The sequence below is a fragment of the Brassica oleracea genome, chromosome C3 (genome assembly GCF_000695525.1).
Source record: "Brassica oleracea var. oleracea cultivar TO1000 chromosome C3, BOL, whole genome shotgun sequence".
NCBI classification, from domain to species: Eukaryota; Viridiplantae; Streptophyta; class Magnoliopsida; order Brassicales; family Brassicaceae; genus Brassica; species Brassica oleracea.
In genome coordinates, this window is record NC_027750.1 from 58,268,094 (window position 1) to 58,282,983 (window position 14,890).

Sequence of the window (14,890 nt, forward strand, 5' to 3'; positions counted from 1 at the left end):
CAGGAATTAAGAAAAGTATGAATAAAAAAGTACGTAGCAATTGTCAAAGACATTTCAAAATGAAGTGACGTCTGGCGTGGGTGGGACTATAACTTTAGGAAAAATCGCATAAAAAGCTACGAAATTAGCAAAAATTTAAATTTAGAATTCAATAGCTAACACTTTAAACAATGAAAAATTTGTTTCAATGACATATTAAACATCAAAACTAATTTAGTGTTGCACCAGTCAAAATTGTGATTGGTTATTGTTCATTAGCAGGTAAACTTGGTGACGTGAAAATTTACTTTTAAAAAAATATTTTTAATTATTTTAATTAATAAAAGCAAATAAAATTAGATAAAAATCAATATAAATTCAAAAAATTGATACAAATTCAAAGCCAACCTTGGATCCACAGGACAGGTTGTTACAAAAAAATTGATTTTTTGTGACAACCTGTCCCGTGGACCCCACTCGTCCCGTGGACCCCAGACTGGTCCTGCAGAACACCGAACCCAATCCCTCACCTATGAGTCCAAAGCTCCCCCCTGGTAGGTTATTGTTGCGCTTGGTGTTCCTCGAACCCAAGACCTCATCCTTTAACAACCTCCCATAGGACAAGATGTCACCAATTGATATGCATATCGAATTCCTTATTAGTATAGGAGAATTGTAACGACCCAATTCCGGCTAATTCATTTCGGCCCAGCAAGGCCTAATAGGATTGTAGAAAACCCTAGGTGAGTTCCTTTATAATCAGTTTTGCCTCATTATTTTATTCAGAAAAATTTAAAGCATCGAAATTCTGCAGAGATTGAGCCGTCGAGTAGATCTGAGATCGACCAGCCCCAGTCGCCGTCACCTAAGTCGAGATCGGACATCTCACCGTCGTTAACCACCGAAGGTAACCCCGGGAACTTCATTGGCTTTGGTTTAAGTTTAGATAGTTTGATAAATCGATCATAACTTTCTAACCATGCCATTTTCCTGATTCCAAGGCCACCGTCGTGTTCTAGATGTCGAGAAGAGTTCAAAGGTGGAGGCTCAGCCGACGAGACTTTCGGATGCACCGTCACGCACGGCTAGAAGCCCCGCGCGTGAATCTCATGCGCCACCACCATCCACCGGAGTCTACGTGCGTGCCGTCCTCGCGCCACAGTCTCCAACCATCGTTTTCCGGAGCCATCGTATCCGGCCACCATCAGTTTGCCGCCAGGAAACCGCCACTGTGTCGCCGCCGCGCCTCCACTGCCACTGGTAATATTTCCGGTAATCCGCCGCCGACTATAGTCACCGCCGGCGACTTTGCGACTCGGCTGAGTCGAGTCAGCGAGTCAACTCGTCGACTCAACTTGTTAACCGGTCAAGCTAGTTTGGTTTAGTGTAATTGATTTCCGGTTATGGTTAATCCGATTGGTTGTTACAAATTGATTTTGGTTAGAATTAAACCGGTTTGTAATTGATTTGAATTTGGTCCAATTGAAATAGAATACTGTTAAGGAAAACTGGGTGGTCCAATTCGATTTCAATTTGGTCAATGATTGACCGGCTTGGGTCAGAGTTGACCGGGTGACCATTGACCAGCGAGTTGACTTTTTGAGCAGATCACCGTTTATCTGTTTTTAACCGTTCGAAAAGCATTCTGACTCGATTTTTTGCCATGATTTCAGATTTGAAGTCTTTTTGAGCAGTTGGAGTACATATCTACCACTTTTATACTTTTATAAAGTGATGAGTCTATTCTGTAAAGCCTATACCAGTGTAGAATTTTTCCTATGTTAGTTTAGTTTCGAATCATGATCTGTCTGCAGTTTGAATTGAGTCTTACGTGACATTTAGGATATTTAATGTAAATGGAATAAGGTTCTAGAGGATTCAACTATTGTTTGAATTGTATGATCGTAATTAATGTTATATATGTATATATATATATAGATATACAGTAGGAACTATGTGGTTGGTGGGGTTCAGAGATGTCTGAACTAGCGACACAAATGTGGTGTGCGGGGGTCGAGAGACGTCAGAGCTAGTGACGCATATTGTGTGTGTGGGTGGGGTTCAGAGACGTTTGCATATCGATGCATATTTGGTGTGCGGGGGTACAGAGACATACTATACTAGCGATTGGAGAGTACTTTTATCCTTATGAGAAAATGCGGGGTGTATGGACTAGCTGTGTGCTATCATCACATTGTTTGTGTTTGTGTGATGCACTAGGCATCGTGTGTGTGTTCATGTTAGAGTTAAACTCCCACAGTGGGAGTTCTATTACTCAAGTCGGTGGTTTGCATGTTTAGCATCGCATACCTCACAGAGTGACTCCACTGTTACTCACCCCTCCTTTTTTTCCTTTCAGGTGAGACTGACGAGCATGAGCGATTGCTACCGGTTGGTGCTTTTGGGCATTTTATTTCTTGCTTTTATCGATATTTTTGGAATTTAACTCATTTATTGGATTTATGGCTATTTATTGAATTTAATTGTTTGGAGACGATTTATGAGGATTAATAAATGGAGATTTCAAGATTATTATTTATTATTTTATTTTGGAAAATAGGCGTTACAATTTGATATCAAAGCGGAGAGGCTCTTTAGAGCACCGAGCCTAACCTCTCACCTGTGAGCCCTAATCTCCCCCCAGGTAGGTTATTTGTGCGCTTGGCGTTCCTCGAACCCAAGACTTCGCCCTTTAACAACTTTCCCATAGGAAAAGTTGTCACCGATTGATCTGCAGGTCAATTGGTGACAACTTGTCATGTAGGAGGGTTGTTAAAAGGTGAGGTCTTGGGCTCGAGGAACGCCAAGCGCACAAATAACCTGCATGAGGGGAGCTTAGGGATCACAGGTGAGGGGTTAGGGTCGGTGCTCTGTAGGCCAGTCTGGGGTCCACAGGACAGGTTGTTACAATAAAAGTCAATTTTTATGTGACAACCCGTCCGGTGGACTCCAGGCTGGCTCTGCAGAGCACCGGTCCTTATCCTTCACCTGTGAGTTCTCACTAACTCCCCATGTAGGTTATTGGTGCGTTTGGCGTACCTCGAACCCAAGACCTCACCCTTTAAAAACCCTCCCAAAGAACAAGTTGTCACCAATTGATCTGGAATGCCAAGCGCACCAATAACCTATCTAGGAAGTCAGTGAAGGCTCACATGTGAAAAATTAGGGTCATTGATTTGCAGAACCAGACTGGATCCACGAGAGTGGTTGTCATGAAAAGTCGGAAAAATAACATGAGAGGAGACTAAACATGGAAGCATGAAGGGTGGTGACTGACCTCAAAGGCGTATTGTCAGCCACCGAAAATAAAAATTAGGGTATGAATGGTGACCAGAGAACGGCAAGGAATAATGCATTCCCTAACGTTCCTAAAAAAAAATCACCTTTCACAAGGAATAATAATTTCCTCTCATTCCCTTTCATTCTTTTTTTTTTGTAGAGAATTAAAGAACAAAATTATTTCTTGTTAAATTTGATAAGGAACAACCATTCCTTTTCATTCTTACTATTTTATTTTCGTATATTCTTTATTCGTTCCTCTTGTTTCCCGAATGGTCAGCAATGAGACCCAGATTAATGATGAAAGAGAGAAAAGAGAGGATATTCTCTCACCTCTCTAAACTTTTTCTCGTCTCTGAACTTCGTATGACATTAGATATATGAAAAACCTCTTAATCCTCTTCACATAGTTTATCTCGTTAATCATAATGTGTGTCTAGATTGTGTAACTTGTATTGTATAACAGTTTGTTAACTTTTTCAATTGAAAAATAAAAACTCCAAGATAGAAAACAAGATACTAACAGACAAAATGCAAAATCTGAACCAATTCCAACTCTGAAAATCAGGATTAAGAGAATGTTATCTAAGAATCATGAATTCACAATTTCTTCAAAAAAATTGTAACCGGTAGCCAAGATTAAGAATGTTATGAACAAGAAGAATTTAAAAAATGGAATGAACGTGAATGGAATAGTGGAAGTTATGAAATAAAAAATATGAAATTCTATTCCATCATTCACAAGCATTTTTAATCATGAATGTTTTATAATTACATTTCACTTTTTTCCATCTATTCCAAAAATAATTATTGGAATGACATTTGATTTTCATTTAAATGGTAAAAATAATTTGGAATCAGTAGGAATAGTTATTCCATGCAGTTTTATTCCAAAAATTTATAATCCAGCTGCACTCGAATTCATGTTACCAATGTTTTCAAATCCGATCTAGACACTGAACCAGACAACTTCATGGATCATCGGGTTATTGAGTCAATCGCGGTTGAACCATATGTTAATTTAATTTATTTAATTTTTTATATAATAACATATTAGCTATTGAAAAATATAAGAAATATTTTATGTTTTAAAAATATTTAATTTTAGTTTTTTTTTTCATTTCACATACAAATGTCAATAATAAAAATTTAGACTATCTAACAATTTTTGTAATAAGTTAAGAGTTATGACATATAATAAAATATATCAAGGCTTAAAATCCTTAAGTATTTAATGTCTAAGGTGAATAATAAAATTTAAATTTAAATCTAAAATAAACCAAAAATAAAACATAAAATTATAATAGATTATCAATAACAAAAAAAATCTAATATCAAATCACATCAACTAATTTTGTTAATAAACTCACAATCCAGAGGATCATATGATCTTTTTATTTTTGAAAAAATAAAAACCTAAGTTCTTAGTTAAAATATAAAACAAATTTTAATTGTATAACTGAAATATTCTAGAAAAAAGTAAAATTATGTACTGGTTCAATCAGTGGTTTAAGGGATAGTTGGGTTACGAGTTTTAACGAACTTTCGTGGGTTTCATTAAGTTTTTAAATAGTGATTTTTTTCTTAGAACCCAAACCGGCTAACATACCGGGTCAATCAAAAATCCTCAAAACACCGCATATTACATATCATATTCGCTGGAATCACTTTACAAATGGGTCAAAAGAGGCTGACGACAAAATAATAAAAAGGGTTAAAGAGGCCTGTTAATGTTTCTCAGTTACCTGAAAAATAAAATATTAAATGTGCCTCCAAAATAGAAAATCGAAACTTATATAAACGAGAAAGTCAACAGTTGATCACTTGATCTATTGATCTTTAGATTTTACTCACATTGTTAAAATCGATGCTTGGCTTATTTGGTCGATACTAAGTGTTTTTCTGATAAAATTAAAAATAAAAATTTGTTAATATTTTAGATTTTATTATTTTAAAATAATATTTTAATAAAAATATTAAATAATAATTTAGTTAAACATAGAACTAAAATAAATAATTTGATTTATTTTAAATTATATTCAAGTTATATTTAAAACTATAATTTACATAGATTTTCATTTATTTATTTTGGTTAAGATAAATTAAATTACTTTAAAATAGTAAAATTGATATAATTTTTTTTATAATTATCAAAATTAAAAATTAAAATTAATACCTAAAATTTTTAGATATCAAAAATAGACAAATGATATTACAATATTTCCAAAAATCTTATGTAGCTTAACATGTTTCGTTATTGGCTTGGGTGTATACGTATTTATTTAAAAGAAATGGGCCAAAAAAATATTTCTGCAATATATCTCGGGCACGGCCCTGGTTACAGGTTAGAATTTTTGCTTAACCCGCCTCTCTCTCTCTCTCTCTCACAATCCATCCTTACTATAAAGATGACCAATGTTGAGAAACAGACGATGGCCACAAATGGGTTCCGGCAGAAACTCCGTACAAATTGCAAAGCCAGTAACGTTTGCAAAGGAAAACTCTGATGAACAATCGTGCCTTGAAAATCAAGAAACACAGATGTATAGTAGTCATCTTACCAAAAGCACAGCAAGTTCATTGCCACCAATGGTATAAACCAACCAATTCTCATTTGCAGCTTGAGCTCATGAATTAATGCTCTACAAATTTGAACAACACACTTCAGAGACCTCTGGATCAAAATACTTGAACTTTGATGTTTTTGACATTTGTTTGAGTATACAAAGAAGATAATTTGGAGAATAGGGAAGTTGATAAGTGAACCAAAAAAAGGCACAAAACTTTTAAGAGGTCTCAGCTAACTTTTTCCCTGGTTTTGAGAGTTGCAGAGATAATTGTTTGTTTATTTTGTTGGTTAAGATAAGCAGATTTGTACGTGAGTAATGGTTTTATGTTTGCTTGGGGGATTAAGCATGGTTTGACTTAAAGTTATCCATCCAATTTTTTTTCCCAATAATATTTGGTTCAACAGTTTCTGATGATATTTATTTGACATAAGATATGAAACAAGATATATATCCCCCCCCCCCAAGAAAACCGTTTGTCGTCTGTATTGCGAATTTGCGAGAACGACACTTGAAATTTTCCTTTTCAACATTTTGGAAAAAGTAAACTAATATTTTGAAATACCTTAAAATTTGGTTTAAACTTTTTTTCACCAGCCATAGAGAATGAGTAAAGAATTAATCCCTGACAAGTACTGTATATATCTGGGAAAAAAAGTACTGTATCTGGGAAAACAAAACTTGATTAGAAAAACGCATAATATCATGTAGTTTTTAGGTTATCTTGCGATTCAGTATCCTTGTAATTAATATTCTTAAGAAGAGATGATCAACTAAAACAAATTAAAATAGTTAGGAGAGACCATTATAAAACACCAATTTGGTCGGTTGATTGTTTTCTTCATATGGAAAATCAAATGGAATTTAAAATTTCTATAATGAAGAAGTTGAACCAGTAATACCAGTATTATATGTTGGTATATAGTATGAAGTTGTACCAGTTAAACTAATATTAGATGTCTAGTATAAGAGTTATATATTGCACATTTGCCATTTTGTCAAACTAATCTTTATAACATAAAGTAGAAGGGATTCTCTTCTCCTCTTGCCACCTCATCAAATAGGGCAAGGAGAAGGCTACACCTGTCCCATAACAAAACTCAGAGCATAACTTATTCGTTTTCTTCGTTGGGCCGGCGAATTGTGAAGCCCTTCGTGGTGAAACGCAGCTTTTTTATTCGGTTTAACATGGAGTGCTTCCTCGCGGCTCCGGAGCCGATGGCGACTCGCGTTCCCCAGATGATCTTTCGTCTCCTTCGTCCTGCGCATCTCTGTAACCGATCGAGCGTCTTTAATCCCCCCATTAATCGATTACCCACGATCTAGATGCATGACGTTGGAGTCGGCTATAAGAAGGTGTGCTTTCAAGAGTTTTCTTCACTGACTTGAAAACCGGCAGTTGATCATCGGTCGTGGAGACTAGGCTCATGCGGTTCTGGGAGGCTAGAAGTGCTAGGCGTGGGGGTGAGCTCATGAGAGTTGACATGCTACTGGTAGACGTAAATGTAAGTTCGAATTTTTTTTTTTTTTTGGGGTTAGAACAATGATCGATCATTCCGATGGTTTCATATTGTTAATCGATTCTAATATATATATACAATTTGTATTTCAGTCTACTATGATCCAAGCAAGAATCAATGCTCCTCGCCTTTCAAAATTGACGTGGTTCCATGTATTCATAACCGCAGGCTTACCGACTCACCCCTGTTGATTCGATTCAATGGTACTACCGGCTTTGATGAGATAACCGAACCAGCATTTCCCCTGCCTAAAGAAGGTTTCAGATTCCGTGATGAAACAGACTTGCTAAGACTAGCAAACACCAACACTCGGCTGCCAGGTGCCTTCTTAATTCTCAATAAGTTTGTTAGCCCTATATCCATGTTTAATATTAATATAGATGTCCGGAATACATTTTGGCTGAGATTACTGCTGTCAAGAGCACCGTGAGCGATCCTCCAAAAGGAAAAAATCATGTTATGGTGACAGTAAAATTTGATAAGTAACTCTTATTCCTCAAAAGTTTTTAATTTAAATTATTTATACAACTTGCGTATGTAGTCACCACTACACTCATTTCTTCTAATTGCAGCGATAACCCTGTGATATTGAGTCTGTTCGACAATCAAGCAATCGATTTTCACAGAAGACTTGATTCCATGCGTGTTGATCCAAGGGTGATTGTTGCCACAAACATTAACCCAAGAACAGTTGGAGGTATTTTATTTTAGTTGTAAGTAGATCACGGTTTCATAATTATTACATCCACATGGTGTTTGTTATGTTAATCATCCATCAAATCCTCTGACATGGTATTCCACATCACTGTAGACTGGTCTCTAAAGCCACTGGGAACATTCCAGTACCTACATTTCTGAGAGGATACGCCAAGGTCAAGCCTTTGAGCATACATGAGCTGAATGAGTTTGTCATCACCGCCCAGCCTCAGGTTGATGAGCATTATTCACATTTTTTCTTAACTTACACTCTGTAGGTGACTATAATAAGTCTGTAATGTAGGACGTTGAATTTGACTGCACCGGAAAGGTGACTGGTGTTACGTCTCCTGCTCTAGGTGCACAAAGAAACTCCAACGAACTGTCGCATTCTTTACTTGCGTAACGTGCAATAACACTAACGTTATTGGTGTGCTCAGGTATATTGGACCTTTTTCCCTTCCTTTTTCTTCAGATTTGCAGAATCCAAATAGCCACCACGCACATATAACCAACTTGGTTTTAATACACTGTATCTGTTTCGAGGTATCATGTGGAGCATTGCTGATGACACGGATGAAGGTTTGTTTGTTGGTTTCGATGGAGAGATGACGAAGCTACACAACATGCGAGCCTATGAAGCAGTTCATCTAACGGTACGTATCTACTTCACAACATAGCATCTTCCAGCATATTCTATAAATTATGTTTTACATGCTTGCAACTGATACGTCCAACACAGGCTGGAGAGGGAGTTAATTCAGAGGAGACTCAGCCACCTCCATTTATTGCAGACATGGTTGGTAAGACATACAACTTCCAGGTTAGAGTAAGCAGATACAATTTTACTGCCAACCATCAAACCTTCACGATCTCTCGCATCATGAACGAACGTGACCGTCTGCCACGCCCCGACTTTGTTCCAAACGTAAATTGCAACATATATTTCATTGTTACTGTATCATCCAAATAATGATGTATGTTGCTCTATACGATGATGACAATGATATTGAAGGTGACATGCCTGGTGCCAACTCAGTACTCTCTAAGGTCAAAGCTGATAGCAATGATCATGAGGAATCATCATCTGGAGGAACATCGCCCAGTTGTGTCGCTACCAAGAAGGCTCGCGCATAGAAGCTTCGAAGGCACGGAAGGAGTAATTGGAGATGATAGTGTCTCGAGTCAGTTTTTAAAATTTGAATAATGCTTTCGCATCGATGTGGTTTTTCAATTAAGTCCTCTAGAGTTTGGTATGTTTTTTTTACTAAAAAATACTATTATGAAAATAATGATTTTCTGCATTGTAGCAAAGCTTTCCCATCTAATTAATCACTAAGTTTGGGTTTACTGCTCATCACAAATTCAATAATAGAATTAAAATATTTTAATCTAAATAATATTTAAAGTTCTATGTAATAAATGTTACATTTTCATAATGTTACATTTTCATAATATTCTTAACAAAATATTGAATGTTCTATGTAGTAAAATGTTCTAATAAATTAGAGGCGTAGCTGAATTTCTTATGTTCACCTAAACAATCAATTTTTAATGTTTTTTTTGTAACAGTCAAACCAATTTTTCATGTTTGTTATTAATTTTAGGTTGTTCCTTTATATGAATTTCAGTGGTATTTTTTGGTGTCATATAAGCAACCAACGTTTTCATCTTCTTTATTTTGATTTTTCAAGTTCAATCTGGATATAAGTAAACGATTTATATTAATATTTTGTAGTATCTGGAGTTGATTAATAACTAAAGAATTTATGTTAAAATAGAGAATGATGATCATGTATTCAAGAGTTAGCTCAGCTCAGCTCATTAAACATCCAACAAACAAAAATTAAAATCGTGATATTCATCTGTTGTGTTACCCGCATGCCAATACCTTTTTCGTTAAACATGAAACAAACAAAAATTGCGAAACTAAACAATTCAAACAATTAATAAAAAACAATCATAAGGAGCAAGAAAAATAAATCGTACAACAAGTATAACCCTTTTCTAATCAAACCATCCACTTAATCCATAGTTTAAAACATCAATTATGATCACCAATATCAATTTCATTCCCAATCGACACACACCAACTAACTAATTATAACAACAATTATACAAACTTTAATAACTCTTAAAATCAAATTTCGCGCCTAGCGCGGACCGACCCCAAAAATTAATTCAGGAATTTACACAAAATAATTTTTTTTTATAAAAACCAATCCATCAAATCCCGCTCGTAGGGCGGGTCTCCCCTAGTATAATATGAAGTTGTACAAATTAAACCAATATTTTAGTGAATTTTAAAATTTTAGTCAAAATTGGTATTGCACATTCCCATTTTGTCAAACTGATAGTTGCACGTACACATTAAGGAAAAAGTTTTTGCGATTTCTCAAAACTTAGGTTGATGATAATAAGTACAGTACTAGTAGTATGTAACACTACAACATAATAAAACCATAATTCAATTATGCAAATTTAATAGAGTTATAATATCATTAAGCAAAACAAAACATGATTGGAAACTAACAAAAATGACATAATTAATTGGTAACAAAATTATAGTTATGCATCACTCGCAAACCGTTTGATAAGTCGTGGCACACAAAACAAGCATACTACAAGAGCCAAGATGATGATGAGCGCCACAAAGACATTGGTAGGCATGAAACTTATATTCATTTTCTTCTTTTTCTTTGTTCACCAAACTATTCAGTCTTTCTAAGTTTTATACATAGATATTTATACATGTATTTTTATACTGAAATTACATTTTTGTGGGTAAGTCAGAGAATTTTGGAAAGTCTAGACATTTTTATTAAGAAATGGTAAAAATTGGTTCAGCCTCGACTCCAATTGCGGTCGGTTTAGAGACCTAGCGCCTGATCCAAATAAGGTAAGCAGGTAAGGATTCAATTATGATTTATAACCGGTTTATTGTCTTTGGTTTGTGTTTGGTTTATCTATTTCGATTTTAAAAAAATTATGGGCAAACTTGTTAGCCTTTTTTTTTAATTTAGAGTCCAATAATTTCAAGGCCTTTGTTTAAGCCTTTGCATTAGAGTCCAAATAGAGTTGAGCCTTCTTGTTAGCCCTTTGGGCTTTAGAGTCCAAGTAGAGTCTTGTTGCTTTGCTTCAAGTCCCTTATAAGGGCAAAGCTGCATCGGGTATTTAAACCCCTTATAAGCGGCCGTGTACTTTTTACTTAAGCTAATATATGAGTCAGTTTGCCCCTAGCAAAACCCTAAACCTTTCAGCCCTGAGAAACAATTGAGAGCAATTCTTGACATATCAAAGAGCCGTCCATTGTTCTTTGTGGAGTCCATCGAGCCATCTTCATTCCTTGTCCGATCTTGAGAGAGAGACGTCCAGCAAGAACCGGATCCATCTCTATTCATCAATCCATCCTCTGATCTTGTTGAGAGAGACACACGTCCAGCAACAGATCCCATCATCCATCCTTCTACCTCTTCTTCTTGTTCATTTATCATATCATCCATCATATATTGCTCATTGAACCATTCGCCCATCTTCATAACTAATCTGTTCATCATTTTTGCATTCATATTTGATTCAATTCCTATTCATATAAATAAATAAAAACTTATAAAAAAACTTTTCTTGTCCTTTTAGGTTTAAGAATCGGATTCAAAGCTCTATCGGCCGCTCGTCTATACCGCCTTGTAATATATGTCATTCAGAATTTAAACACAGGTTTGGCTTCACGTATCCTACCTAACCCGTATAATTTACCTTAGTCTTTTCTTTTTGAATCGATGTTAGAAAAGTTTTATCGAAACTGCAATTAGTTCTTTCAGTGAAAATTGGCTTAGCCACTCTAAATTTTCATGTCTTTGGCTCTCAAATCAGTCAACCTTTTTAGATTTGTGACCGTACTGTAAGAGAGTAATGACTTATCCATCAAACAAGCCTGTCTGGCTCAGTTGGTACGGCGCAAGGCTTTATCCCTTGTGGTCGTGGGTGTTTCTTCTTCTTTTCTCTCTACTCTATATATATTTTCCATATTTAAGTTTCACCTTGTGGAGTTGAGTTTGTTACTCTTCTTCTTCATTTATGTTACAGGTTAGAATTTTTGCTTAACCCGCCTCTCTCTCTCTCTCTCACAATCCATCCTTGCTATAAAGATGACCAATGTTGAGAAACAGACGATGGCTACAAATGGGTTCCGGCAGAAACTCCGCACAAAATGCAAAGCCAGTAACGTTTGCAAAGGAAAACCCTAATGAACCATCTTGCCTTGAAAACCAAGAAACATAGATGTATAGTCATCTTACCAGAAGCACAGTAAGTTCATTGCCACCAATTGTAAACCAATTCTCATTTGCAGCTTGAGCTCATGAATTAATTATGCTCTACAAATTTGAACAACACACTTCAGAGACTTCTGGATCAAAATACTTGAACTTTGATGTTTTTGACATTTGTTTGAGTATACAAAGAAGATAATTTGGAGAATAGGGAAGTTGATAAGTGAAGCAAAAAAGGCACAAAACTTTTAAACAGGTCTCAGGACTTTTTCCCTGGGTTTGAGAGTTGCAGAGATAATTGTTTGTTTATTTTGTTGGTTAAGATAAGCAGATTTGTACGTGAGTGATGGTTTTATGTTTGCTTGGGGGATTAAGCATGGTTTGACTTAAAGTTATCCATCCAATTTTTTTTCTCAATAATATTTGCTTCAACAGTTTTCTGATGATATTTCTTTGACATAATAAATGAAACGAGACATATATGTTTTCCCCCAGAAAACCGTTTGTCGTCTGTATTGCGAGAACGACACTGTTGAAATTTTCCTTTCAACATTTTGGAAAAAGTAAAACCGGACCGGAAGCTGAACCAGATAATTTTTTGGTCACGGTTCAGTGTGGTCCAACTGGGTCAAACCTGGTTCAGTAATCTGGATTAGTATATTTTTAGTGTATAAATTTAAAAGTAATGTTAGTAAATATGATACATAAAAAAATTTAAATGAATTTAAAACTTAAAACATTGTAAATATAAAAATAAAACTAGTTTATATTTATGATGTTTTATGTTTTAAATTCATTTATAAAACATTATAAATATAAACTAATTTGGATGATTTATAGATTTTTGATAGTTTTAATGGTTTTTATCAGTTTAATGATTCTGAGATCCAATCCAATTATGTGACCAGTTGGTTCACGGTTCGAACCTGGTTCAACCTATCTTAAGTAATATTCCATGTCACGGGTTCCATTTCAGATATCGTACCACACGAATGGTTGCATCCCAATGGTCCTATTTCAGAGCTTGCATTGGGAAAGAGTATGAATTGCATACGACAACTCAGGTCTCGTAACTCTCAAGTAAATCAATCTTCCAACTAAACATCGATATCTAATCGGTTCTGAAATCGTCGCACCTTCAACCAATGCAAGTTGGTGATTTCTGATCCATCGGAAACGATGCAGGATTTGCACCAAGAAGTCCTGCTTCAGTGATAATGTCAAGAGCAAACTTTCGTTGGCATAAGTAGATCCCTGAAGCATGACGAGCTACTTTTATACCCAAAAAAATACTTGAGAAGACTTATGTCTTTCATCTTAAAGCAATTAATTAATCAAGTAGGCCTTAATGTTTGCAACCCCATGTGTAGAACATCCCGTGATGATTAAATCATACACATAGATGAGTACATGAATATCTTTACTCTCAAAGACGAATAGTGAGTAGTCAGATATCGTTTGCACAAAATCATATTCTTTTAGTGCTTTTGTCAACTTGGCAAACCAGCATCTCGGTGCTTGTTTAAGATCATAAAGAAATTTTTGTAATCAACATGCCTTATTCTTGTCCTCCATACAAAATCCAGGTGACAATTTCATAAGCACCTCTTCTTGAAGGTCACCATACAAAATGCATCCATCTGATATACTTCCCAGCCTTTGGCAGCCAACTACATCAAGAATACATCAAATCTTTGTCATTTTTCGCAACTGGTGCAAATGTTTCACTAAAATCTTCTGCTTCTACCTGGTGATTACCAAAAACTACTGTAACGACCCAGATTCATAAATCAAAATAGTTTTGGTTGTTTTAATTATTTGTTTAACCAAAACCGGTTTGGTTTGGTTTAATTATAATTATTATAACTAAAACCCTCACTTCCATTTTGGTCAAAGCGTGCAATATAAATATTGTATACATCCACTTTCGTAGAAAAAGACCAGCGCCGTCAACCTCCTCATACCATCTTCTTTTTCTTCATGAAACCTAGCGGCAACCAAGACAACACCATCACCTTCATGCCATCATTATTTTGTGAACCTGAGGGAAGGTATCCCATGGAAAGAGAAGGAGATGTCACGCCTCATCACCACTACGTAGCGTTCACCGTTTGGGGCACCTTGTGTCACCGGAGATGTAACACGGTGTTGGAGACAAGCCTTGCCGTCAGAGATCCATCGCCTGTCTCTTATGGTCATCGTGCATCGGATCCGAGAGGCTTTGATGTGGAGAAGAGACGCACGTAAACGGAGCCATCACGTAGAGCACTTCCGGTGCCGATCACCACCTCATCATCTCATCGGAGGAGCACTACAAGAAAACAACAAGGATACTGAGGGAAAAAATCATCGGAATTTCGTCGGAATAACGTTATTCCGACGACATACCGACGAAACAAGTCCTCGGAAATAATTCCTCGGAATTTCTTCTTTCCTCGGAAATCCCTCGGAATTTTCTGACGGAATTCCGAGGAAACAAATTTCCGAGGAAATTCCGAGGATCACTAGTTTGCGAAAATCTCCTCGGAATATACCGAGGGAGAACTTCGTCGGGATATTTCCTCGGAACTTCATCGAT

General features: G+C 36.0%; 1 protein-coding gene across 4 annotated transcripts; it reads left to right on the forward strand.

The window, feature by feature from the left end:
* Positions 1 to 6,942: 6,942 nt before the first annotated feature.
* On the forward strand, positions 6,943 to 9,345 carry LOC106332765. 4 transcript variants are annotated; one of them, XR_001268168.1, is made up of 7 exons: positions 6,943 to 7,330; positions 7,438 to 7,827; positions 7,918 to 8,058; positions 8,157 to 8,274; positions 8,346 to 8,481; positions 8,588 to 8,697; positions 8,784 to 9,345. XR_001268168.1 is itself a non-coding variant. In XM_013771260.1 (6 exons), the coding sequence occupies exons 4-6, from the start codon at positions 8,593 to 8,595 to the stop codon at positions 9,246 to 9,248; spliced, it is 483 nt and encodes a 160-aa protein (XP_013626714.1). In that variant the 5' UTR covers positions 7,853 to 8,042; positions 8,157 to 8,274; positions 8,346 to 8,481; positions 8,588 to 8,592; the 3' UTR covers positions 9,249 to 9,345. The 4 variants fall into 4 exon arrangements, 2 of the variants coding, with proteins under 2 accessions (XP_013626714.1, XP_013626715.1); XR_001268167.1 differs by having other exon boundaries at positions 7,918 to 8,042; XM_013771260.1 differs by lacking the exons at positions 6,943 to 7,330; positions 7,438 to 7,827 and having other exon boundaries at positions 7,853 to 8,042; positions 8,784 to 8,969; positions 9,057 to 9,345.
* Positions 9,346 to 14,890: the final 5,545 nt, after the last annotated feature.